Raw genomic sequence first — 26,443 nt, forward strand, 5'->3', positions numbered from 1 at the left:
AATGTGATGGGGGAGAGAAATATTGAATACTTATCTGGATCATATCTTCATATAAACATTTCACATAAAGGTGGCATACGAATGAACACGACAAAAACTAGCATATAAGATGTGGGAGGGCCATGGTCCTACATGTATTCCAAGGTAATTTGGCTGACATTGAATATGGTTGTCAACGATAATTGATCGAGCACACACTTTGAAACAATGCATGCACAAGATGCAAAAGAAAAAAAGAAAACAATAGATTTGCAGCAATTTCTTTATCACAGAGAATTGGGATAATAAAACGTCGAGCTGCGTAACACTCCCATCGCAGCAGCCAATAACACTAACCATTAGTTAAACAACAGTTCTAAAAGTACAAAAACGTCAAGAGGGGGTAGTACAACTGGAGACTACAATACACTGTTACAGATGAAACCTCAATAGATGAATATTGCAGGTATCTTCACACATTTTGTCTTTTCTTAAGTATTTACCTCAGTGGGCAGTATACTAAGAGTATGCTTTCTGAAATCTCATTTGGTTCATTCAGAAAGAGGTTTGCACACAGAAATCCAGATCAAAATACAAAGGACAGTTACAAAATCTACATTCATGGACATTAGAATAAGAGGTAACTATTTTATCAATTTATCACTCTCAGTCTGTAAATACAGTATACAAAATAAAGGGGAAAGATGAGTTCCTTTACAATTTTCTACCCTTCTTTACAAAATCTAATGTTACCATGGATACCTTCAGTCTCCATTCATCCAAAATGGTTGACTAGAATGAGAATTAGAGGGACAATGTAAAATAAATAAACTGATTGTGTTGACCATCAGCAAAATAAATAACAAATGGGAGACAACCCAATGTCCGTCGCACCATGCCAAATTGTAAGATATGAATTTCTCTATTGCTTGGGAGATTTTCATCTTGCAGAGTAGCGACTTCTGGGGAAAACTGTGAGCATCCTGACGATGAGATGAATATTCTTAGCTTTTGAAACCAAGCTGCACAGATTTTGAAATCTCGACATCACACACACACTATTTGGTTACTCGATTCCTTATTCACCTCAAAACCTGAGGTGCATCTTCGTCCACACTTTTTTTTATGGCACAGTTGTGGGGTTAGCAGTTTTTTTTATATATTGTAGCTCATGTGCTACACACTGAGGTATGTTTGGAATGAATATCTAAATGTCTGAGCAACTCAAAAAATGGAGGGGGGGGGGAGCCATGAAAAGTCTGGTCACTAAATGGGAGATTTCTGTTGTGCTCTACTTGAAATCACCATGGAGACACCACTATGTGACCTTGTCTACACAAGCTGTTGCTATAACAACATGTTTTTTCTTCCCACCAACATGCCTTTGTATAGGGAATACGCATTCCATGGCAACACCACTATATGGCATGAAAATGTGTTGTCCTTCATGAGTGTGTGTCGGCTCTGTCTACAGAAGCAGGACTTTATTCGGGGCTGGCTGTTCTCCAGCCGGTGAAGATTCCCGATGTTATCCCGAGTCCACCCCAACACTGATGGTGACTACCCCGTTCCCTTCATTTTCCTCCTCCTGAATGAAGTTGAAGTGAGAGTTCTCTGTGGGGGTGTGAAGAAAGCTTGGAGAGGGTGAGATCGAGATCTGACTTTGGTACCAGTCTCGGTTATACTCGAGATTGTCCAGGATGTGCTGAGCATCTGGGTAAACCAGGTCAGCCCACGTCTCCCACAACGGGTGGACGATGTAGTCGATAAAGCCCACCTGTAACGAAGAAATACACAATATTAACAGATGGAGGATAAGTGTGATATAACCTACCTCTATACACAATACTAGTGGATGAGGGATGAATTAGATAAAACTTTCCAATATATATATATATGCATATGCAATATTAATGGCTAGAGGATGAGTTAGATAAAAGCTTATACGCTATGTACAGGCACGATACAATACGCTATGTACAGGCATGATACACACTGACGACTTGTCTCAAAATACTTCATGGAAGATTTAAACTTTTCATTTTTCTTATTGCCCAATTAAATGTCACAGTGCCGCATGAGTGTGGAATTCACAATATGTTTTCTTTGATCATTCAGAGATTCAATCACTTTTCTAAAATTTGGATCATGGTAAAAAAATCTTTGATGAAAATGGCCTCTGATCAAGCATTGTAGACATATCTATTTCTATGACAGCATTTGCAGAATGTCGTCAATCTTTAGGATCATTACGCATTGTGTTTCTGTACAGATCATGTCTTCTGCTTACCTGAGATTTTTCGATTGTGGCGGTGTTGCGGTCACACATTGGGCTAATGTCAAGGTTCCTCTCGCGCTCCATGTCTCCCTGATGAAAGAACTCTTTCATAAGCCGATTGACCCACTTCTGGTAGACCTCCAATGGTTTGGTAGGACTACCCAGGTCTGAACAGTGCACCATGTTCTGCAGAACCTGCAACAAGGATGTGGAAATCAAACTGTAAGCATATTTTGGAGTGAAGAATAAAACTGTCCAGAATAATTGATAAATGACAGGAGTCATTGTTTAAGCTAAATAATTGATAAATGACAGGAGTCATTGTTTAAGCTAAATAATTGATAAATGACGGGAGTCATTGTTTAAGCTAAATAATTGATAAATGACAGGAGTCATTGTTTAAGCTAAATAATTGATAAATGATGGGAGTTATTGATTAATCACAAAGTCACCACTGTAAATTTGTCATCAGATAACTAAAATTACTACATGTATTCATATGGAGCCATGTACATGTATTCCTCAAAAGAAAATCTGCTATTGTTATGCCCTCGTAAACTACTAAGACATACTGAAATTATGCAAATAAAGAACAGCTTTGTCTCCTAACTCCACAGAGAGTAGTACTTCTGTTATTTCAAACAGAAACCTGTAAGTTTGAAGAAAAGAGATCTGACACTAAGTCACACTATGAAACTTGACAAATCCCCTGTATATTGTTACCTCATGTTTATCTATTGACACAAACAGCAGCAATGTTATCTTGACATATAGTAAACTTATCTGGTGTGAAATAGTATACAGTTATTGACTGGGCTTGAGGACAACAGCTGTTTTGTTTGACCCGAGAACGGGTCTGTTGCCCTCAGCCTACGGCTTCGGGCAACAGATCCGTTCGAGGGTCAAACAAAACAGCTGTTGTCCGAGGACACAGCCTATAACTGTTTTGTTATACACTTTCTATTTTAAGGATGTTTTTATAGATGCATATGGTTTGTTGACTTCAAACTTTTAACATGACAGAGGAATTGTATACATTTATTAACGCATCCACTAGTTTAAAAGAAAATCTACGTAATATTCTAATTAATAATCAATAATTACATTTTTCGTGTTTCTGTTCTGTGTTCCATCTAATGAATTCTGTATTTTATCATCAGTCAAATCAGTGAACCTCGCAATTACATAAACAAAGCAGCAGACCGAGAACCACGTGACTTTCATAGCCAATAGAAATAAAACAGACTATTGCCCAGTCAACAGTTCATAAACTGTTGACTGGTCAATAGACCACAAGTGTGAGAATTGGTTTAACAGTAAAAATGTTACTTCTAAATTGTATTACTTTTATACAAGAAATCTTTTTAGGTGTATAACAACGAAGATTACTAAACAGGTGTAAATCAATTATTATCACACAGGTGTATATCATTTATTATCACACAGGTGTATATCATTTATTATCACACAGGTGTAAATCAATTATTATCACACAGGTGTAAATCAATTATTATCACACAGGTGTAAATGAAGAGAAAACATAGCATGTAATACACTTTGTATTTAGTCCAGCACTATGTTTGTATTGTCCAGTGTTTTTATGTTTATTGCCCTGCATGTTGTATATCTCACACTGTGTTTTTGTGTTTATTGCCCTACATGTTGTATATCTCACACTGTGTTTTTGTGTATATTGCCCTGTGTGTTGTATGTCTTACACTGTGTTTTTGTGTTTATTGCCCTGTGTGTTGTATGTCTCACACTGTGTTTTTGTGTATATTGCCCTGCGTGTTGTATGTCTCACACTGTGTTTTTGTGTATATTGCCCTGCGTGTTGTATGTCTCACACTGTGTTTTTGTGTTTATTGCCCTGTGTGTTGTATGTCTCACACTGTGTTTTTGTGTTTATTGACCTGTGTGTTGTATGTCTCACACTGTGTTTTTGTGTTTATTGCCCTGCATGTTGTATGGCCAGGAAACCTAGTTTACACCTGTAAGTAGATGTCACATGGAAACCATCACATTTTACACCTGTGAACAGAACTCACCTGGATACGGTCAGTGTAATTGTCCAGCAGTAACACTCCGGACCCCGCCACCTTTTTTGTTTCTACCATGGTTTTAAGGTCAGCTAACAAACTCATGTGTTTAGACATATCTGTGGCCAATACCTGTCATAAAAATGAAACATATTGACAGGTAAATTTATTTGAGCCCTACATGTAAATATGTTGACAGGTAAATTCCTGGTTTCAGTCCCAAGTAACCATGTCAAACCTAAAACTTTAATGAAAGGTAGTGACAGTGTTCCGTCACTAAGCGCCCAGCATAAGAAGTGAAAGTCATGGGAATTTCAGACGAAACCTTAAAGACCCGAGGTCCTGTATCATAGCAGACATTGGCAAAATAAAGAACCCTCACTGCTACTGCCCTGATCATTTCTTCAAGTTGTAGAATATCATTTTTATTTCCATAATGTCGTAGGGATTTGTCATGTGATCACATCCTAGATTTGGACATTACAAAAGATTTGACAACTGCATATCTCATCCCAGTATAGAAGTGAAGACTTGTCAGTAAGACAGTCTCTTCTTTCTCATTGTGAACATTACTACAATGTGACAGTTCTTGTCAGTAAGACAGTCTTTTCTTTCTCATTGTGAACATTACTACAATGTGACAGTTCTTGTCAGTAAGACAGTCTTTTCTTTCTCATCGTGAACATTACTACAATGTGACAGTTCTTGTCAGTAAGACAGTCTTTTCTTTCTCATTGTGAACATTGCTACAATGTGACGACTCTTGTCTTGACACTTACCATATCTATAGTCATTTTGCGAAGTGTTTGATACTGCTTTTTGGAGAGATTAACAAAGATATCACAGTTTTCCTCCTGGAGAAGTTTAAACGCCACCGCCAGGTGATGGTTCTCCAGCACCGACTCGTCATTGTACATCAACGCCAGCTCGGAACCTTTCATAGGGAAAATAAGATGGTTGTTGAGATATACTGTGAGATAACTACCTGTATGATGAGATATTTGTTAAGATAATGAAATGATTATTGAAGTTGTTATATTGTGAGATTACTACCTGTACAGATGAGATATTTGTTGAGGTAATGAAATAATTACTTGTGTTGATGAGATATTTGGTGAGATATATGGGGTAGCTATTGTGTTGATGAGATATTTGGTGAGATATATGGGGTAGCTATTGTGTTGATGAGATATATGGGGTAGCTATTGTGTTGATGAGATATTTGGTGAGATATATGGGATAGCTATTGTGTTGATGAGATATTTGGCGAGATATATGGGGTAGCTATTGTGTTGATGAGATATTTGGTGAGATAACTACCTGTTTGGATCAGAAATTGATTTGTAAGCCCAGGATGATCCACATCGTGAATGGCACAGGCAAATATTGCTGCTAATATCTCCAGATCAGTGAAGACACTCTAAAACAAGAAGAAAAAAAAAAATCAATTTATTAATCTATTCAATCAAGCGTAACAAGATTTGTCATGTACAGAAAACATGTTGATCAGCTGACTGTCATCAGGAAAGCATGTGTTTAATGAATGGAAGAGGGATCTTTAGCTAAATCAACCAACTGCGGGCAAAGGAAAATCAATTTTTCTGATTTCTTGAGAAGTGAAGGCTAATGGATATTGAGGATCTATCTTCTACACCAAACATCTGAACATCTGAATTTTATGTTACAGGGGCAGACAACCAAACATCTGAATTCTATGTTACAGGGGCAGACAACCAAACATCTGAATTCTATGTTACAGGGGAAGACAACCGCACATCTGAATTCTATGTTACAGGGGCAGACAACCGCACATCTGAATTCTATGTTACAGGGGCAGACAACCGCACATCTGAATTCTGTTACGGGGGAAGACAACTGCACATCTGAATTCTATGTTACAGGGGCAGACAACCAAACATCTGAATTTTATGTTACAGGGGCAGACAACCGCACATCTGAATTCTATGTTACAGGGGCAGACAACCAAACATCTGAATTCTATGTTACGGGGGAAGACAACTGCACATCTGAATTCTATGTTACAGGGGCAGACAACCAAACATCTGAATTTTATGTTACAGGGGCAGACAACCGCACATCTGAATTCTATGTTACAGGGGAAGACAACTGCACATCTGAATTCTATGTTACAGGGGCAGACAACCAAACATCTGAATTTTATGTTACGGGGGCAGACAACCGCACATCTGGGGGCAGACAACCGCACATCTGAATTCTATGTTACAGGGGCAGACAACCAAACATCTGAATTTTATGTTACAGGGGCAGACAACCAAACATCTGAATTTTATGTTACAGGGGCAAACAGTATGATATAGTAATAATAGTGATAAAATTCAATGGTCTCAAAAACATTTTTCTTCAAGACTCACATTAAATGTTGTTTTGATGCTGTATGATCAAATTGATTGATTGAATGTATATTGTTTAACGTCCCCCTCGAGAACTTTTCACTCATATGTATGATAAGAAAAGCTTTCTCCCCTCCATCAAATGATACAAACCTCAAGTGCCTGGGCGTTAAGTAGGACATGTGTTGACAGGGTGACATCAGCTGCATGCTCAGCATTGTGGTATGGGTTGTCACGGTGATAATGGTCCTCTAGATGTGTAAGGAAAGTCAGCAGCGTTTGTGCAGGAATATTAAATGTCTTCAGTAAATTACGTTCCTGAAATAAAATATTCCCAATTCTAAATGAAATGAAATCTTCCTAATTCTGAACGAAATCTTCCTAATTCTGAACGAAATGAAATATTACTTATTTTGAACAAAATGAAATATTCCTAATTCTGAACAAGACAACAAGCTGGTCTAACACATATCTATTTTCTTTTTAAAATCTTAATCGTCTTGCATGTTGTCCCACAATTTGTCTAGTATTGTGAGGGCAACTGCACTTTATATACCTGTAATATTGTGTACTTAACAATCATTTATTTACCTGTAATATTGTGTAGGAAACAATCATTTATTTACCTGTAATATTGTGTACTTAACAATCATTTATTTACCTGTAATATTGTGTACTTAACAATCATTTATTTACCTGTAATACTGTGTAGGTAACAATCATTTATTTACCTGTAATATTGTGTACTTAACAATCATTTATTTACCTGTAATATTGTGTACTTAACAATCATTTATTTACCTGTAATACTGTGTACTTAACAATCATTTATTTACCTGTAATATTGTGTAGGTAACAATCATTTATTTACCTGTAATATTGTGTACTTAACAATCATTTATTTACCTGTAATATAGTGTACTTAACAATCATTTATTTACCTGTAATATTGTGTACTTAACAATCATTTATTTACCTGTAATATTGTGTAGGTAACACAGGTCAATGATCTGTTGTTGGAAAACTCTGACACCCTTAACACATCCATTCCCCATTTGTTTATGTCGGCTAAATGCTGGAAAAGAGAGACGTCTACCTTAGTCATCATTTATTTCTGCAAGCTGGACATCTTTTGTTTCGGTACAAAGTAATGTGATCTACCTTTTTTCAAATTCTGCCAGTCCCCTCCTTCCCCCCACTACCCTCTCAGCATCAAATTAAGTTTTCTAACATCGCTACATCTATGGAAATAATTTCATTTGGGAAGAGTTTTGTTTACTTAGGGAACTTTTTTGTTTGTTAATTCTATATTTCAAGAGAGACATTTTGAAACATTCCCAATTTTATTTCTGTATACTTTCTACTTTCCTCTATTGTATCCTCTTGGATTCTGAGACTTTCCCCAACTAATGTAAATCACTTATTTATCAGAGACTTTATTTACTTTATCTTGCTCTATGAGATTTAAAAGTGACACATAATTTTTGTAACATTCAATTTTTTCAGAACTATGTATTTACATACGAAAACATGTTTTACCTAAATGTAACCCAGAAAATTCATGTAAAAATAGGATGAATAAAAGATTTACAGCATTTCCTTGCATCAAATAGTTAAAAATTCCTTCCTGAAGCATTGTTTGCGCTTCCTCTCTCTCTGTATTACAACACATCTGATACAGTGTAGCTTACCCCTGTAAATTTCAACAACTACACTGTACTGTATCTTGTAATGTATGATCCCCACAGACCTGTACATCCTGACATGGTCCGGATGTTTTCCCTGCTATTTTGACATGTTCCCTACCTTTCCGAGTTCCTCCGGGTGCATGGTCTCCACCCCGTATTTTGGCACTGTCTTGTAGCTGTTGGTGTGTTTCAGTTTACGCACCCCTATGATTTTTGTCATGGGTGAAGATTTTTCCGCTGACTTTTCTTTCTGTTCGGGATTTGGAGGAGGAACATCCATATCTTGCTGTTTATCTGGAAATGTGATCAATCATTTCATAAATTCTTTACATAAGTTACAAAACAGAAAACATAAAGTCTCAATTTTCTACAACGATGCCTAACGATGCTCACAATACAGTGGATGTGATTGGTAATTATGTCTGTCCATACAAACACTATCCACTGTCAGTATATATACAGTGAAACTTCTCCAAACCGGCCCCTCAGAAAACCGGTTGTCCCTGAATGTTGGCCAATTTTTAAAGTCCCGGCAAAAATCTTAACATCCTTACAAAGAAAGTCTTATAACACTGGCCACCCCTGAAAACTGGAATTCAGTCTCTTTTTTACCCTTGTCATACTGGCCACTTTTTGAAGACAAGAAAATTGTGGCCAGAGGGTGATCTAGATTGGCCAGGTTTGCAAATTGGACAGACCAACTGACCAGGTGGGAAATCATCCACAGGAGGTGTGAAAAACAAAAGTGGCCTCTTTAATTTCTATTGTTTACCTGTGTTTTCAAGGGGGTTAAGTGACACTTGGCTAAACCAAGTGACCCTTCCAAATTCAGTACAAAATATAAGAAACAGGAACAAATCTGATTATCAAATGGGTGTCTTCCCAATTAGCTAAAATTCTGAAAACTGTATGGGTGACTGGTTTTAGATAGGTGGGAATGGTGCACAGGTAAGGGTGTCAAAGAACAAAGGGAAATAATTACAGGTAACCTATAGTCTGTTTTGGTTTAATATTAAAATTGGGCAGTAAAATTTCGTTTCAAAAGATAATGATGAAATACATAAAGAAATGCATGTACATAAAAAAGGAACACATCAGTCTAAATGAATGAGATGAGATGCGGCATCTTGCTGAATTTGTGTGTCTATAACTGCCTGTATTTCCTCTTTTTGATATATTGATAAGATGGATAAACAATAAAGGTATACTTATGATATATATGTACATGTATATGATTTACTTTCATAGGCCTGACTGATAATTACAGGTAGTTAGTCTAAAACAGACTATACCCAGGGACCACACAGGTGTGAAAATCACAGTTTTAGCTAAGTGGGAATAACAATTTCTGAATTTTAGCTAAGTGAGAATGAATCCTTGAATGAATACAGTATCAAACACCATATTGTTGCACCATTCTATCGTATGGATATAAGTGGTAGTTAATACAGAAAACAAACCCATGACTGTTAATGATAATTATCAAAAGATAACTTAATTTTCTTGGTTTCCATAGACTTAAAATTCCTAAGAAATATTCAAATCCAAATTTCATATTTACTACTGTACTTTTAAAAATTTCAAAACAAATTTGTTAATGATATAAGCGATGCATGTAAACAGAGTTTTTATAGGTAAGAGGAATTCCAATATGCCTCTGTTTTCTTTATGTATTAGAATCCTGTTATAGATTTTCAGTTTAAAATTAGATGATTTCAGTGAGAATATTTCGTGTTAATTACAGATGTATAATTACCTGTAGGTACAAGCGGACTAATCTGATCTCCGCCGATAATTGATCATAGATCACCAGAACAAAGGGAACAGTACCTACTTTGTGAATATTGAGATAAAATGTCTCTAAATGCTAAATTCTCGGTTAACCAGCTGTTTTTTTTGGTCCGAGAGCCGGCCAGTTTAGAGAAGTTTCACTGTACCATGTTACATGCTACAAACACTATCTGCTATCTGAATATACCATGCTACAAACACTCTCCGCTATCCATATATACCAATTTACATGCTACACATGATATGAATAAACTCTGCTCTCCGTACATACCTAGATACGTGCTGCAGATAAACTCCGCAATTTGGTTTCCAGATTTACTGGATTCTCGGAAGGAGCTAAGCTCTTTGTTTAACATTCGTTTGAACTGAAATAAAAATAAAAATTTAGATATATAGAATTGAAAATACACAAACCAATTTACTTTCTTGTTACTTTATATATATGAATAAAGGATAAGATATTTTAACCCATACAGAGGTTATCTCCCCAATAACACCATACTAAAAAATGCTGTATTTCTTTAATGAAATACTGTATTCATCCTAATAAACACTTTGGGCACTTAGAAGGTGGGGGGGTGGAGGTGGGGGGTGTATTTAGAGCTGTGTTTTGAAAATTTGACTTTGAGAATGTTGAAACAGATATCAAATGTTAAACGAGTTATTGTAATACTTTCCTTTGTGATAATATAATCCACTCAGGTCTTTATTTATTGATTTTTTATTTCAAATTATCAAAATAACATAGTAAATATACAAAGATATATAATACCGGTTAATATTAAGTTGTACTTAATTCAAAGGCAGATGGACTCTTAATTTTTGAGAGTTGAAAAAAGTCCCCGAGAGTTACTTACCTTGCTGGACGCCATGTCACTAACTGACCGATGTGTCTGCATCGTTTCCAGCTGGTCCAGGCACCAGTCCAGTTCCTCCAGAGTTTCCATGGCGAGTTGAGAAAAGCTCTCATCTGAAAGTTTATAAATCGCATATCTGTAATTACAACAATCTAATTAAAATTAGACATCTTAGATACGTGCCATATACCCTGTAGGAAATGCAGTGTAAGAAATGATTATCTCTAATTATCTGCGTAATAATTACATCAGTGGAGTGGGTGAGGTATGTGTCATGAGTGTATACAGTGCGTGAGTGATTCAAACCACGTAAGGCAATGATAATTACATGTACAACGAGAACAGAAGGAGACGAATGTCTTGTTACGTATTTCATTTGAAATTATTTGGAAATTTCCATTTAAAAAAATGTAACAAATGTTGGAATTTTGTACAAGCGCATTACCAGTGGTCTGTGCATTGTTTGGTAATATGTGATGGAGTGTGAGGAATGAAGAATATCAAAACATGGATCTTTGAGATTTTTACAAAGGTAATGTTGACGATTAATGTCTCTTTTACAACGTACGACAAAATACAAAGTTGTTGGTATTGAGAGTGTTGGTAATTTTTTCATTCATTTCTACTGAGGAGAGAATTCTGTTTGAAAGTTGATGAAAATGAGAACAGCGTATTGTAGAACTGGAGCTGTGTCTATCGTGTTTTGTAACCAAGTGTCAATGTAAAGATAAATCTAAGTACCCACCATTACTATCTATCAAATGTTTTGTGGATTAGTAAGTCAAATTTCAGGTGAAGTGTGATTTATTTGATATCATGTTTAGTAACATTTGAATGTGCTTCGTTTCTTTTGTGTAAATCGGATGCTCTCGGTCAGATCTGTCCACTATGTAATGAAAACGGAGGCGAGGCGTCTATTATCACACATGTATTAATATCTTTCTGTGAAAATAACAAAATATTTGGGCTTCAGATCAATGACAAAACAAAGGATATATGTGACATAACTTCTAAAGCCTTTAATAAATATAACATAACCGCCGCGGTGGCCTAGAGGTTAGAGCGTTCGCCCCGCATGTGGAAGGCCGGGGTTCGAATCCCGGCCGCAACAGACCTAAGTCGTTAAAAAAAAAAGGTAGAAAAAAAGGTAGTGACAGTTCCATCACCAAATGTTCGGCATCAGATGTGAATGTCACGGGCCCTCGGAGATGACCTTAACAACGGATGTCCCGTGTCACAGTAGGTGTGGCATGCTAAAGAACCCTCACTGCTCAATGACCGTAAGCGCCGAGCAAAGGTCTAACTTTGAAGCCCTTCATCGGTCTTCGTGATGTCTCCATATGAGTGAAAAATTCTCAAGAGAGACGTTAAGCTAGAATCAATCAATCAATCACATAATAATCAACATACAGCTGTCAGATGTGTAAGAGAGAGAACTAAACTGGCCAAATTTCAGTGATTCGTGACCATTCAATTAAATAGGCTGATGAAAATAAAACAATATGTCAAATAATTTCTTTGGCTGTATTTAAAATTGCTGAGGATTTGTCTGTTGTCTCAGCAACAGAGAGTGGAGGGATAAAAGGAAATTTCCGCACTGATTGAATAAACACCAGGCTATCACAGGGACTGTGTTTATGTTACTGCATGTTACATCATACTCTGTAAACAATAAGGCATATTACACCATACTCTGTAAACAATAAGGCTTGCTTTAGCTTCCTAATTCACTCATAAACTGTCTCCTGAAATACCGAGCCACTAAATTCTTACACTGTTGATACCGACCCACTAAATTCTTACACTGTTAATACCAGTCACTAAATTCTTACACTGTTAATACCGACCCACTAAATTCTTACACTGTTAATACTGACCCACTAAATTCTTACACTGTTAATACCGACCCACTAAATTCTTACACTGTTGATACCGACCCACTAAATTCTTACACTGTTCATACCAGCCACTAAATTCTTACACTGTTAATACCAGCCACTAAATTCTTACACTGTTAATACTGACCCACTAAATTCTTACACTGTTAATACTGACCCACTAAATACAGCATCACTTTCTTACACTGTTAATGCAACTTCTTGAGAGAAGTGAAATCCTCAATAAAATACTAATGTCAGTAATTTAAACCCCTCATATCCCCATCCAGGTCTCGTGAGACCACTGTATTAGGCATTGAAGTACAAGAAAAATCTTTCATAGGGCAGCTGTCTAATAAAAAACACCTGGTAATGATAGAGAAATCTTCATTTCCTTTGATGTCCAAAACACTGGCAGGATAAAAGTAGACAGGATATGATCCCTTGTGATGATTGAAAGGTATGTTATTAACCTGTTCTAAGGTGGTGGAGTATTATTTACCTGTTCTAAGGTGGTGGAGTATTATTTACCTGTTTTTAAGGTGGTGGGGTATTATTTACCTGTTTTTAAGGTGGTGGGGTGTATTTACCTGTTTTTAAGGTGGTGGGGTGTTATTTACCTGTTTTTAAGGTGGTGGGGTATTATTTACCTGTTTTTAAGGTGGTGGGGTGTATTTACCTGTTTTTAAGGTGGTGGGGTATTATTTACCTGTTTTTAAGGTGGTGGGGTATTATTTACCTGTTTTTAAGGTGGTGGGGTGTATTTACCTGTTTTTAAGGTGGTAGAAGGGTGTGATGCCTGTGGAATTGGGTTTAACTTTCCACCTGTACCAGACCTGAAAAAGAAATCCAAATAAATATCAGCATTACAGGTATGTCAAAGAAAACATGAATGATTTAAAAAGTCTTAAACTTAATTGGTATAAGAATATTTGATTCCTACAGAACACCCCCCCCCCCCCCCCTCCCCCTTCACCATCAACAGCACCAGCAGCTATTTTGTCTGTTATTATCTACATCACCGTATGAGAGACAGAATATGGTTTGATTTAATAAATAACTTTATAAAATACATTTTTCAAAAATTGTTTTGAAAGAATGAACTGAGTGCTGTTTGGGTAATTGTAAATTCAGAGAACTTTGTCCAGTTTGAAATGATCATGAATAAAAGTTTTAACTGTTTTCAATTCTCAAAGGTGACTCTGCATTCCTCTGGCTGAATTAGAGAATTCTGACTAGTCTGATAGCACTGGATGTTTTGTGTCGCAGTAATTACAATTCACATCAACTGCTTAAAAATCAATACATGAAAATCCAAAGGCACGACACAAATATCGAATTTCATTTCATATTGCACGTTCTCTTCAAAAATGATACAAAGATTCTACAGTCAATTATACACTCTGGGTCAGAGGGTCTGCATGAAAGAAACAGGTTGTCTCACACGACAAAGGATTCCACTTTATTATCATTTCCAGTGTCGTACACGACAAAGGATTCAACTTTTGAGAATCTAATATTATATCATTTCTAGCGAACTGCCGATATTTATTTTTTAAAAAGAATCAAAACATTAAAAAAATAGATAATTGAATTTTTCCTTCACATGTCATTTAAAAATAGTTTATGAAGTTGCTCAGTTTAAAGTGACAACAGAGGTTTTGTGTTCATGAAGTTGCTCAGTTTAAAGTGACAACAGAGGTTTTGTGGAGTGTGGTTTTGTCTCTTAATTGAACACACATTTTGATTGGCATTAGAAAACTGTAGACTTTTTTTCAGTTGCTACTAAACACAAACTTTATTTATAACTTAATAATTTTACACATTGTTATGATTCTTGGTACTAATTTATACAATAATACCAGAAGTTTTATCAGTTTCTTTACTTTTAAATCAATAATTTTATACAATGCCAGAAGTTTTATTTGAAAATCAATCAAATAACACTTCCCTCAAATGATTCCTTTATTTTCAACGAATAGCACTACTTATCTTACGAGGCATGCATTAAAGAGTCGTAAAAATATAGCTTTATTGCAATTATAATTCCCTGTTTGCCAGATAACATAAAACTTATTGTAAGCGAGTGGTAGACGGAAGTCCTGATACCGAAGCTCCACTGTCATCAGATGTACGATTCTATAGGCCTCAGGCGTGGTGACAGGAAGTTAAAATTTCCAATAACTACCTACACTTTTCCCAAAATCTCAAAGAAAAAAAACCCTGAGGGATCTATACATGGTGTCAGACTTGTTCACAAAAGTCAACCTCCAGGAAACATTTGATCACAGTGGTGTCATTATGTAAATGTCTCCACATTCATTCAAAGAAAAAAATTAAAATTGATTTTCAGAGAGGACGATATCATAACATGAAAAATTTAAAACAGACTTCCAGAAATGTCTAATGACAGAGAAAAAAACAGCTTCTTAAATGATTCTTTAATTGATTTGCAAAGACATCACAGAATGTACAAGGCAAATTAAAACAGCTGAGTGTTTGGTAGTCTGAGATAATGGCTTCTACACCCCCCCCCCCACCCCCCCCCATATTTTCTTCTAAACTTCTTGAACAGAGTGCATGTTATGCATGCTGTGTGTTAGTAATGAATTTAGCATGAGATATTGTTGATGAATTGAAGCCAGTTCAGGATTGGTTAGGGATGTAATAGTATTTAATGACACTGTCCTACTTCACATGACCTTGAGTCAAGGTCGAGATCTACTGTATAATACATCCATTATGTATTCAGTATTTTAGCATTAACTGTGTTCTTTTGGGCTTTAGTCATTACTACATACTGTCACAAAACTGCTACTTATGATATATAGGCCACAGTGTTATTTCTACATTTAGTATCCATGAGCAGACACCTTTTCTACGCAAGTCGAGAGAATAAAACTAAATCATGTTTGTCTTATTTCTTGGCAGTTGTATCTTTATATATGTATCGTCATTTTCCCAGTGATACTTGAAGTTTTCCGATTAGTAAATTTCATTCACAGTTGATTTAAAGTATGGACATAATCATTTCTTTTTTTTACACATAGATTTTGCAGATTATTGACATAAAAAGTTTTTTTTTTTAAACTAACAAGTGTCTCTTTTTAAGGGTGTTTGTTATGAGAGTATATTTTCCAGGCCTGGATTTCTTGAAATAACTTAGACTTAAATCTGAGATTTTACTCGAATTTTGACTGCTCAAATAAAAGAAAACTCAATATTAAGTTGGAGATGTTTTCGATAGATCCAAGCCAGGAGTATAGCAAGACATATACAGATAAAAAAAAAAAAACCCAGCCAGTTACCAAATATTTGAGTATTTGTTCCTCTTGGTAAAACAAATTAAAAAAATCTACGCTTTCTTTATATGCTGTATATAGGAAAAGAATTTCAAAACTTTACGATGCTATATATAGCAAAAGAATTTTCATGAATTCTGCTTTGTGACCTTGACCTTTCTGAAATGTTTTGAACACAACCTTGACTTAATAACCTTACACAAAATAATTTATCTTGTGGGGAAGAAAATTCAACACTAATAGTGCCAGTCTATGCAATATCTCTAGACTACAAATAGTGTGACTGTGTCTATATTGGCTTAATAATAGTGTGACTGTGTCTAAGGCTATTTTGCATGTTTCCAGAACCAATTGGAAATAGACACAAAGTGACAAATCTCCACACAAAAACAACAGTTGTGGAAATGGTAAGCTACAAATCTTAACCCCTTTATCAAATGGAACTAGGAAGCATGTCCCATGCAGAGGGCTTTTATCACATATCATAATGGTGTTCCTCTCATGGGAATTCTACAGGCACCAAATGAAATCAGAGAAAGATCTACATTTCGTGTGAATACGTAGCCTAACTATACGTAGAGCTACTCACCGATCCCTAGATGTGTTGGTCAGCATCACATAGTTATTGCGTACACTCCTCAAACTCGCCAGGATCTGGGCAAAAGGTGTGACGATCAAATCATCAGCATGTCTGGAATGGAAACAAGAAGAAAACTGAGTATTACGGCGACCATTTCCCTTAAACGACGGCCGGAGATATTTGACAATTTTCTGCATCGTGTCTGTGTTTGAAGCCTGTAGAGACACAGACACCGGGCCTTGGCCAAAGATCAATATAAACTCACCAAATCCCCATCACTAGTGGGCAGGCTCACAATTTACAACCAAATCAACAGAAAGCTGGTAAAGACAGCATTAAAACATGACGAGATTTCCATTACGACATCACACTTCATTAACTTGTAACATGCACATTAAATGACATATAGTGTGGTTATGACGTGTTCCTATAAACAATGCATGAACTGATTTACCAAGCAGCATCCATTTATTCATAAGATAAGACTAGAGAGAAATGATATTCTTTATACCTGTGTAATACTACTGTTTATTTCACCCCTTTTTAACAGCTGGGAACAATTTAAACTGAACAGTTTTACTAAGATAATAGTGGTTTATTGATTGGAAAGCTCACACACTTGACGGAAAGACCACAGAATTAAGTCGGGGGCAGAGTAATGTTCTCTAACAAGAAGAAATGTTCGGGCTCCATTGATTTCTTACTGACAACCATAAACTTCTTCTGCTGACTGTGATACTGAAATTAGTTTATCAAATTAGCTCTCAGTTAATTCAACTCTTCAATTTGAAAATAGTGCATTGAACCAGTTGTTCAAGTTCTCAAAACAAACTTGTAGATGTGAATAAACATATGCCCCTGCATTACAGAGGTTTAACATTCCCTACATCACGACGTTTTAGTATAATAGATAGCCATCATAACAATGCCTAATCTCTTCCACTGAATGCTCTACTGGTGAAATCATGGTGCAGGCAATATACTGTTGGTCTTGTTAATGTTGGAAATGATCTGCGAAGTAGACAATAGTAATTTGGCCAGCACAATTTTTTTTTTTACTTTAGGAAGAAAAATTCTGCAGAAATTACTCCTCCTTTCCTCCATTGTTTTTACAGTCCCCATCATACAACGTCTATACTTACACATTATAATTTAACTGCTTCTTTTGCAATAAATATATAGGTTTTAATTTTTAGTGAAAGATTGGTGCTTTTGTTAAGAGATAGAATACATTTGCCCAGGTTTATTTCTAAAAAAAAAATTGATAATCTGGAAATGAATAGATCTGTGATCACCATTTTCATCTGATGATGGTGGGAGTGATGTGTTTAATAAGTTGCCCCCCCCCCCCCCAATAATGCATAAACAATATATTGTCATGTCATGGGTAAGTTTTGAGAATTTTATGAAATTGTAAAAGATACATATTTTCACTTAAATTACTGTAATTCTGCTCAGATGTCAGAACAGCATTTATAAAATGTTTATTCTTACAGACTATATATATAGCATTCTTGATTTGCATACATGCATCATATTTAATCGGGTCAAATAAGATCGTTTTCCTGTTATATCATTGGGAAAATACCACTTGAAAAAATTAATATTATTTCTTGTGTTTTGTAAAAACTTTTCCTCAAATTTCAAGGATTTTTTCCTCTAACATCAAGAATAGTAGCTAATCTTCTATGTGATATATAAATGACCTCATATTGAGGAAGTGTCATAACAAATGGGAAAAATGCTTCCCTGAAAAAAATAAGTAATTCTTCATATTTTCTCCCCAAAACTTTTGCTATTCCAAATAACCTCTGTCAGAAATAGCTGGTATTTCAAACTGACCTTCATTTCTAAAGCCACAAAGAACTTGAAAATTAGATACCTCCCTAAATGTGGTTTCAATATGCGCAAATTACATAAGCTATCTTTAGATGGAAAAACAGGTGGACTGAAATGAGGGAAAGAGCCATTGAACAGCTTTTAAATTCCCACATTTAAATCCATGCCTATTAAGCAGGGCCATGTTGGAGAAATGCAATGGAATGCTTTAGTTAATAGTGGCCAACATGCTTAACTTGATTATTCTGTGGAATTGTTCAGAGGTGGAAGGAATAGAAGATCCGCCAAAAAAAAAGTCTCCATAATGATTGAATTTTTTTTATATACATTTCCAATCAAAATCAGGAAAATTCAAATAAGGTTACAAATTATATTTATGTATATATATTATTAACTTACTCAGCGAAACTTTTCAGAAACTGGAGTTGCACAAATACTGTCTGCAGAAAATGTCCATCGTAATCAAAAAGTTTTGTATACATCCCGAAAAAATGTCAAATCAGAACAATCTACGGAAACAGGGAAATTATTTTTTACGATGCAATAACCTGAAAACTTCCCTTCAATCAGCAAAAACACAAATAATTTTACGTAGTCCTTAATGGCTCAAACACTATCATGTCTATTAAATTATTGCTCTAAAGAAGCACTTTATGTTATGAAAATTACGAGGAAAAGGGGGAGGGAGTAAAAGTTTGATGTGTCATCCATCACCATGGTGACAGTTGGTAAATCAGCCATTAGACCACAGTGAAAGGAGACGTAAAATTCATTCACATCAGATTCTTGAAAGTTTTTCACGTAAGGTGGATCAGGCAATGCTTGGCTATATTTCCTACACCTTGGTATGCTATGACAGATAGGCCTTGGCACACTGCACTCTGGCATTCAAGCAATGTTACTTTTACCAGGTGAATTTTTTATGTTAAATACCAGACCACAATTGTCATCTAGTGCTTCTGAAGTGTTGTCAAGTCTGTGATGTGTTGACAAATGGCTGACTCTCGGTGAACTCTTCACTACATATCCGCATTACACAGTGACACTTAAACATGCCCCCATGTTGAGATATACCGCATCTTCTTCACTAAGTCTCCAGTCATTAACCCCACAATGTCAGGGGCCCTAAATCTACATATCCTCATAATGTCAGGGGCCCAAAATCTACTCATAGCTATGGGATACCCTCACAATGTCAGAGGCCCTTAATCTACACATCCTCACAATGTCAGAGGCCCTTAATCTACATACCCTCACAATGTCAGGGGCCCTAAATCTACTTGTAGTTGTGAGATATCCTCACAATAAGTAAGTTTTAAATCAAATCAAGCAGTGGAGCAGAAGTGGGCCCAGGACCCGAGGCACTGTAAGAATTAATGCCCCTAGAATGGACTCAGGACCCTGAAGACTGTGAAGATGCTCTTGAGCTTTAAGTAACCTTTTATTTTTAACATGCACCTTTTGAGAAACAATCTCTAAATGCAATACATCTCTAACATGTAACAGCTTCAACCTTCATCAATGTAGAGTTTAAATGAATAAATTGCAGTACTTCCCAAATAAACTCCTCTTTCCCCAATTCCTTAATTGTTACACTACCCACCCCTTCTGAAATAGCCATCCCCCTGCAGCAATTTTTGATATAAATATAGAAAATGATCATCCCTGTGACATGCTAAATATGTTGAAGAAATACCTCAGCATTTTGACATGTACCTCATCCTCGTAAGCACGTCAATGCATTCCAACACAATTTTATGCATCAGTGTTTTATTTTAAATGCTGATCTAAAAATAATCCCCCTATTTACAAATTATGTATCATAATTTAACTATAAAGGTTAGTAAAATTTCTAGGGAGAAATGATGTGCAGGCCTTTCATCTGAATCTGCTTGATGTTTGTAAGCTGGCAAATTGCTGTTGGTGCTCGTGATGGGTTCAAACAATTACATGACCCATTGATTTTACTCCAAGGATGAGTGTGTAATTATTGAACATCCTCCATGAGACTGAACAAAGCACATAAACAGAAACAACAAAATCAAAGTTACCTTTCATCGTCATATTGCGGGACAATCAAAGAAGAGTCATTTACGCATTATCATTCTATGATTTAAATCTAATATAAAAAAATTCACGAGTTTAAAGCTGTGGACAAGGCTGGCTCCTATGTGTTAGAATTAAAAAAAAAATCCACCAATTGAGGTAGCTCACTACACTAAAGCTTATACTCTTTCTGACACTACATCACAATATGGTGATTCAATTGTTTTGTGAAATTATTTGTATCGATCGATTTGTTTGCCTAACATCGTAGCTCAGTGGTTAAAGCATTTGGCTAGTGAACCGCAGATCTCAAGTTCAAATCCGCAAGAGTCTTTTGATCATATGTGTATAAGTAATTTTTTTTTGGATAACCAGGTTTTTATCCAAATTTGCATATTTTCTGCCTTTATGGCATATATACATATTATAAATCATCATATCTTTTATGATTAAATCAATTCGTACTCATTTGAGAAACTATTTCAGGTTGTAGTGAGCCACCTTAATGAAATTTTACTACATCAGCAATTGTTTTGACCACAGAACAGTCTTGACCATTATTAATGGAAAATTTCAGAATCAGACCTAGAATGAAAATTCTGCAGGGCCAGTGGCTATAAACCATCCCCTATAACAATGAGCTTTAAATCACGATGTAGCTACGCCATTAAATATGTTACAAATAAAACTGACATCCTCTATTGTTTGATCAATATACCTCAATCATAAACCACTCCGGTCCAAATCTCCAACGATGAGGAGTTGTACCGACATCTTACTTAAACTCGAACCATCGACAAGACATAATGCAGAGGTTATTGACAATTAGGGTTATACGCTATCATTCATCACCAAGAAATTAACAGACTGCCGTTAAATTCAATCTAGTCTCCCCTAAGAGGCCGGCCATTAACTTTGTTGTGAAGCGAATTGGACCATGTTGATGACAGTTATGTGGTCGTGCTGTACCGAATATCTATAAATAGCTGTAACAGGCGTAATCACAGTATTATATGTTTTGTATGTTTCAAGGACCAATTGGAAAATGATATCCTAGTTCAGGTCTCGAAGAAAATTCAGAAATAATTTAAATACATGTACATAAAAAATCATTTTTCAAATATCTAATTGGTCAGTGTTTGGTTAATATGAAAGGTGAAGAGAAAGATTTATATAAAGATTTATATCACGAGAGCTTAATTTGGCAACTAAATTTGATCTTCAAGATTTAAAATGCTTATCTTATGAAACTTCCAAACCATGTGGCACCATCTGTAATAAATATAATTTCATTCATTTGACATCAAAAATGAAGCATGGTATTTATAGACCAAATATGTCACTTTCTAAGTGCGTGTTTCTTCTATTTCACAAGGGAGAACAAAACCTCCTTTTCTATCAATAAATGATTAGAAATATTAATTTATAAATCTTTGTTGTAAACAAATCAAATATCTTGTTTTTGAAAATATAAAGTCAGCTACTTTATAGGCTTTCAAATATAAATCATTTTCTTTTTGAAGTGATAAATGATTTATTTTCAAAGAGAAAATTCTACACGAGTCAAATTGTCAAATGCTTGATTTCTCGGTCAACAGAACAAGAAGTAAATTGAATTACGTTTATTATTTCCTGTCAGTGTAAAATAAACTGCGAGGCTATAAAACGTAATTCTCTGCGCTCTTTTTGTCGGCACTGTGTTAGTTATACAAAAATCTCCACATTGATCTCTACACTGATAATATAATTCATAACAATAATAATACTTCCTTTCTTGAAATAGTTTGGGCCCTGAACAAATATTTCATTCCTGTAAAACATATAATTTTCAAACATTTTTTTGTTTTTCTTTCTTTTATTTGCATTGTGACTAAGATACAAAGAAATCGACCAATGATCTTCATTTTCAATACACATAATGACAATATATTTTCTTTTGTGAAGTAGTTTGGGGCCTAAATAAGCATTTAATCCATGTAAAACACATTTTTCTCAAACATTTTTTCATTTTTCTTTTTGTCCACATTGTGAATAAGATACAGAGAAATCGACCATTGATCTTGACTTTCAATACACACAATAACAATATACTTCCTTTCGTTATAATTTTTTTTAATTTCTAGTCAGATTACTTAAGTTTGAGGAATGCAGTATAGATTATTGGGTGGGGTTTGTTGTACATCCGACATGTATTGCCAAGAACCAGGAAACATAAGGGGGGCTATTGAAAGGGTATGCTCAGTGCAAGAGTGTTTAGTGCTGTGTGCTCAGTGTACGCATGCTCAGTGATGTGGGCACAATGTGAGCATGCTCAGTGATGTGGGCACAATGTGAGCATGCTCAGTGATGTGGGCACGGTGTGAGCATGCTCAGTGCTGTGGGCACGGTGTGAGCATGCTCAGTGCTGTGGACAGGGACAGTAACCAGCACATATATATATTTTGTTAACATTACAGAAGAATGAATATAGTTGGTCAAAAAGGGTTCTCAACAATATGTATTTCTCAATCACCTTTGCTAAAGCAAATCATTTCAATGAACAGGAGGCATGCAGTCACTATGCAAGAAAAATATGCATGCCAAACTTGCCTTAATAAATAATCCAAAGATTTTTTGCTGTTTAATGTTTTCCTTGTTTCATTATATATCTACACCTAGATATTAACCATTGTGAACAATATCAATATGGATTTACTGAAAAAAAGTTCAACACAAAGACCTGGGAATATATTGTGCCATTGTGAGATCCAGAGGATTCTTAATCAGTTGCATTATATCAGTTTTCAAAGTCTTGCAGATTAATTGGAAAAGGCATTAATTACATACCCAGCTAAAATTACATTTTCAATGGAACAAGTAATGGTTTCCACCAAGAAAATGAATCTGTTTCTGGAAATAAAGAAATAATTGCTCCCCCCATGCTCCATATTATACACTAGGAACAGAATAATATGTTCTCCCTTGGTATCACAAGATTTACAGTCTTGTTGAACAAAATTCAGTGATTGTGAACACGCATTCAAGTTTCAATCTCGGCAACTGAAGTATCTAGTCAGAAAATCTCTAAAATACTACATGCATAATCTATCTTTTTTCATTTCATGTCTGTAAGAAAACATCTGTTCAAAACAATCCAACACCAGTAATAATGCTATTTCCCCATTCCTCAGTTGTGATTTGCTCCTCCGATTTCAAAGTTGATGCTGATGGGGATTGGGGGTCAAGGAGTGAGGTATTTGACTAAGTGAACTTGGGGTCCTTTCAGTAAATGAACTCGGAACAGACACAGACAAAACCTCAGAAAGCACCTGGTGACTACACATGAACATTTAGAAAATCTGTTAATGTTAGCTCAATATTTACATGAAGTCATTCACAAAATACACATTGTAGTAAGATACAATAGCTAATGACTATATTGTATGTATCTTGTTTTAACGTCTCTCGAGAGAATTATTCACTCATATGGAGACGTCACCAAGACCGGTGAAGGGCTTCAAATTTTGGACTTTGCTTGGCGCTTACAGCCATTGAGCACTGAGGGTTCTTTAGCGTGCCACACCTACTGTGACATGGGACATTCGTTTTTAAGGTCATCTCTGAGGAACCGTAACATGCATACCTGATGCCGAGCATTTGGTGATAGAACTGTCACTACCTGTTTTAACAACTTAGGTCTATTGCGGCCGGGATTCGAACCGCATGCGAGGCAAATGCTCTAACCTCCTGACCACCACGGTAGTGACTATAATCACTCAAAAAATCCCTCCAGGCTAGAAGCATGACTAGTCACTCAGAAAATCCCTTTAGGTTAGAAGCATGACTAGTCACTCAGAAAATCCCTTTAGGTTAGAAGCATGACTAGTCACTCAGAAAATCCCTTTAGGCTAGAAGCATGACTAGTCACTCAGAAAATCCCTTTAGGTTAGAAGCATGACTAGTCACTCAGAAAATCCCTTTAGGCTAGAAGCATGACTAGTCACTCAGAAAATCCCATTAGGCTTGAAGTTATATAGGTTATATATATACAATTTTTTTTTTCAAAAATGATGAAAATGGATAAGAAATTTATGTTTATATATGTAAAATGAAAAAATTTCAATGCACGGAATTGTAACATTTTGACCATGTGCACTTTTTCATATGTCAATACAGTCGGGAAAACTTTGTAAAGAGTGACATAGCAATATGTCAATAAATTTAGTTAACAATACCAGGGCAATTTATCACAAATTTTGAACATCATACAAAATAGACATGTTCCTTATATTTTAAGAATTTAGAAGTTGTACCATTTACAACCAAAATATGTCCAAAAAATATCAATCCATGCATCCAATTTTTTGTTTGTAACATATAATGTGTCCTTAAGATGGCTCAGAAAATGGCAAAAGTTTATTGATAGCAGACGGAATCACTCAGAAAATCTCAGTATAGTGCTCCTCATACTAGTTCACCCACCCAAAAGGCCAATAAAGTTAGGATTCATTTTTGCAGAAATCTGAATAATTCAAAAGTAAATTAGCAACTGAGGACTTGTATCAAAAAATAAAAACATCAAAGCCATTTAATGATTCAGAGAGGAAAGCAGATCCTGCGGGCCAGCGTATGAACAAGGTATATTTTGGATTCATTTCACCTGAAAATTAAGTGATAATTGATACAAAGTTAAAAACATTTCCTGAGTGACATCACAGTTGCCATGGAGACAGAAGACCTCAGTATGGAATGATGTACTTGGTATTTGTTTGCGATAAAAAGGTTTCCTTACCCGGGGATGAATTGCAAGTTATAAGAATTTCACAGGATTAAAGACATTCACATTTACGCAGTATCTTTTGATCAACTGAAAATTAATTTTCACTTAAAAGAGAAAAGAAATCTTGGAAAATATTTCATCCAACAATTTAGTGACAAATGAATGCACTAAAACAAGATAAAATGAAAATGAAGGAAAGCTAATTAACACAGGTTTCAGTCAAGTCATGTTGAAATACAAGCTACAAGTGTCAGCACAGGATACGAAATAGACTATGAATCAGAGCTCGAAACTAAAGCACTATACGAGGATGTACCCAGATTGTAATCTCATTCAGCTGACATCGGGAACATCAACAAGCTCAGCAAACCAGTGTCTGCACTCTCACAGCTATTTATACTGCTCCTCAGCTGTTCCTCAAAACTCCTGTAAAAGTACTCACAAACGACGAACCTGCAATTCCTCCCCACCTTGAATGAATTAACTTCCTGTCGAAGAATAAAAAACCTGGAGACCACATGCTCAATAAGAGAAAAATTGGTGACAGTCGAGTTAGCTTATGTGTACCATAAAGTCTGATTAACTCCCCGCTAAAGATACCAGAAAGATAATGCCGAATTAATAAAACTTTTTTATATATTTCTAAGCCAGTATGCCTACCAGAAGGTGATCTGAATTGCTCTGTTCAATACACCATTAGTTAATGCCCGTGATTAAAACTTTTGAGCTTCTATACATATAGTTTAATTGCACTTATTTTTTCATGCTTCACATCAATATTAATTTCTAACTCAGAATTATCAAAACATATATCAAAAATATCAATTCAAGCACGAAAATTGTATTTGACTGTTCAGAAAGCATGCCATTGAATGATTGAGTATATTTTTTCTTCCAATCAGTGGAAATGATTAACATTTTCCCCCTTTCAAGCCAGAGGACAACAATTTTGATTATTCTCCAAATAAAACTTCTCGTCTGTAAAAATTGAATTAACGGACCTTTGATTAATAGTCCCTTGACCTGAAGAATTTGT

The 26,443-nt window shown here is 35.6% G+C and overlaps 1 protein-coding gene across 12 annotated transcripts in view; it reads right to left on the bottom strand.

The window, feature by feature from the left end:
- Positions 1-248: 248 nt before the first annotated feature.
- Positions 249-26,443, bottom strand: part of LOC125672244 (cAMP-specific 3',5'-cyclic phosphodiesterase 4B-like) — a 112,508-nt gene continuing 86,313 nt past the window's right edge. For 11 of the 12 annotated variants that reach the window (XM_056164008.1, XM_056164007.1, XM_048908422.2 and 8 more), the window contains 12 exons: positions 16,773-16,874; positions 13,650-13,717; positions 11,005-11,117; positions 10,419-10,512; positions 8,475-8,650; positions 7,645-7,743; positions 6,822-6,986; positions 5,617-5,716; positions 5,076-5,230; positions 4,306-4,428; positions 2,270-2,452; positions 249-1,756 (listed from right to left, as the gene is read on the bottom strand). In XM_056164008.1, the coding sequence (XP_056019983.1) occupies positions 1,508-1,756; positions 2,270-2,452; positions 4,306-4,428; positions 5,076-5,230; positions 5,617-5,716; positions 6,822-6,986; positions 7,645-7,743; positions 8,475-8,650; positions 10,419-10,512; positions 11,005-11,117; positions 13,650-13,717; positions 16,773-16,874 (1,627 nt within the window). In that variant the 3' untranslated portion in view covers positions 249-1,507. Of the gene's footprint in view, positions 1,757-2,269; positions 2,453-3,361; positions 3,475-4,305; positions 4,429-5,075; positions 5,231-5,616; positions 5,717-6,821; positions 6,987-7,644; positions 7,744-8,474; positions 8,651-10,418; positions 10,513-11,004; positions 11,118-13,649; positions 13,718-16,772; positions 16,875-26,443 lie in introns of those variants that run through there. The other variant, XR_007368901.2, reaches the window with a different exon arrangement.

Source organism: Ostrea edulis, chromosome 4 (assembly GCF_947568905.1).
Source record: "Ostrea edulis chromosome 4, xbOstEdul1.1, whole genome shotgun sequence".
In the NCBI taxonomy this organism is placed as follows: Eukaryota; Metazoa; Mollusca; class Bivalvia; order Ostreida; family Ostreidae; genus Ostrea; species Ostrea edulis.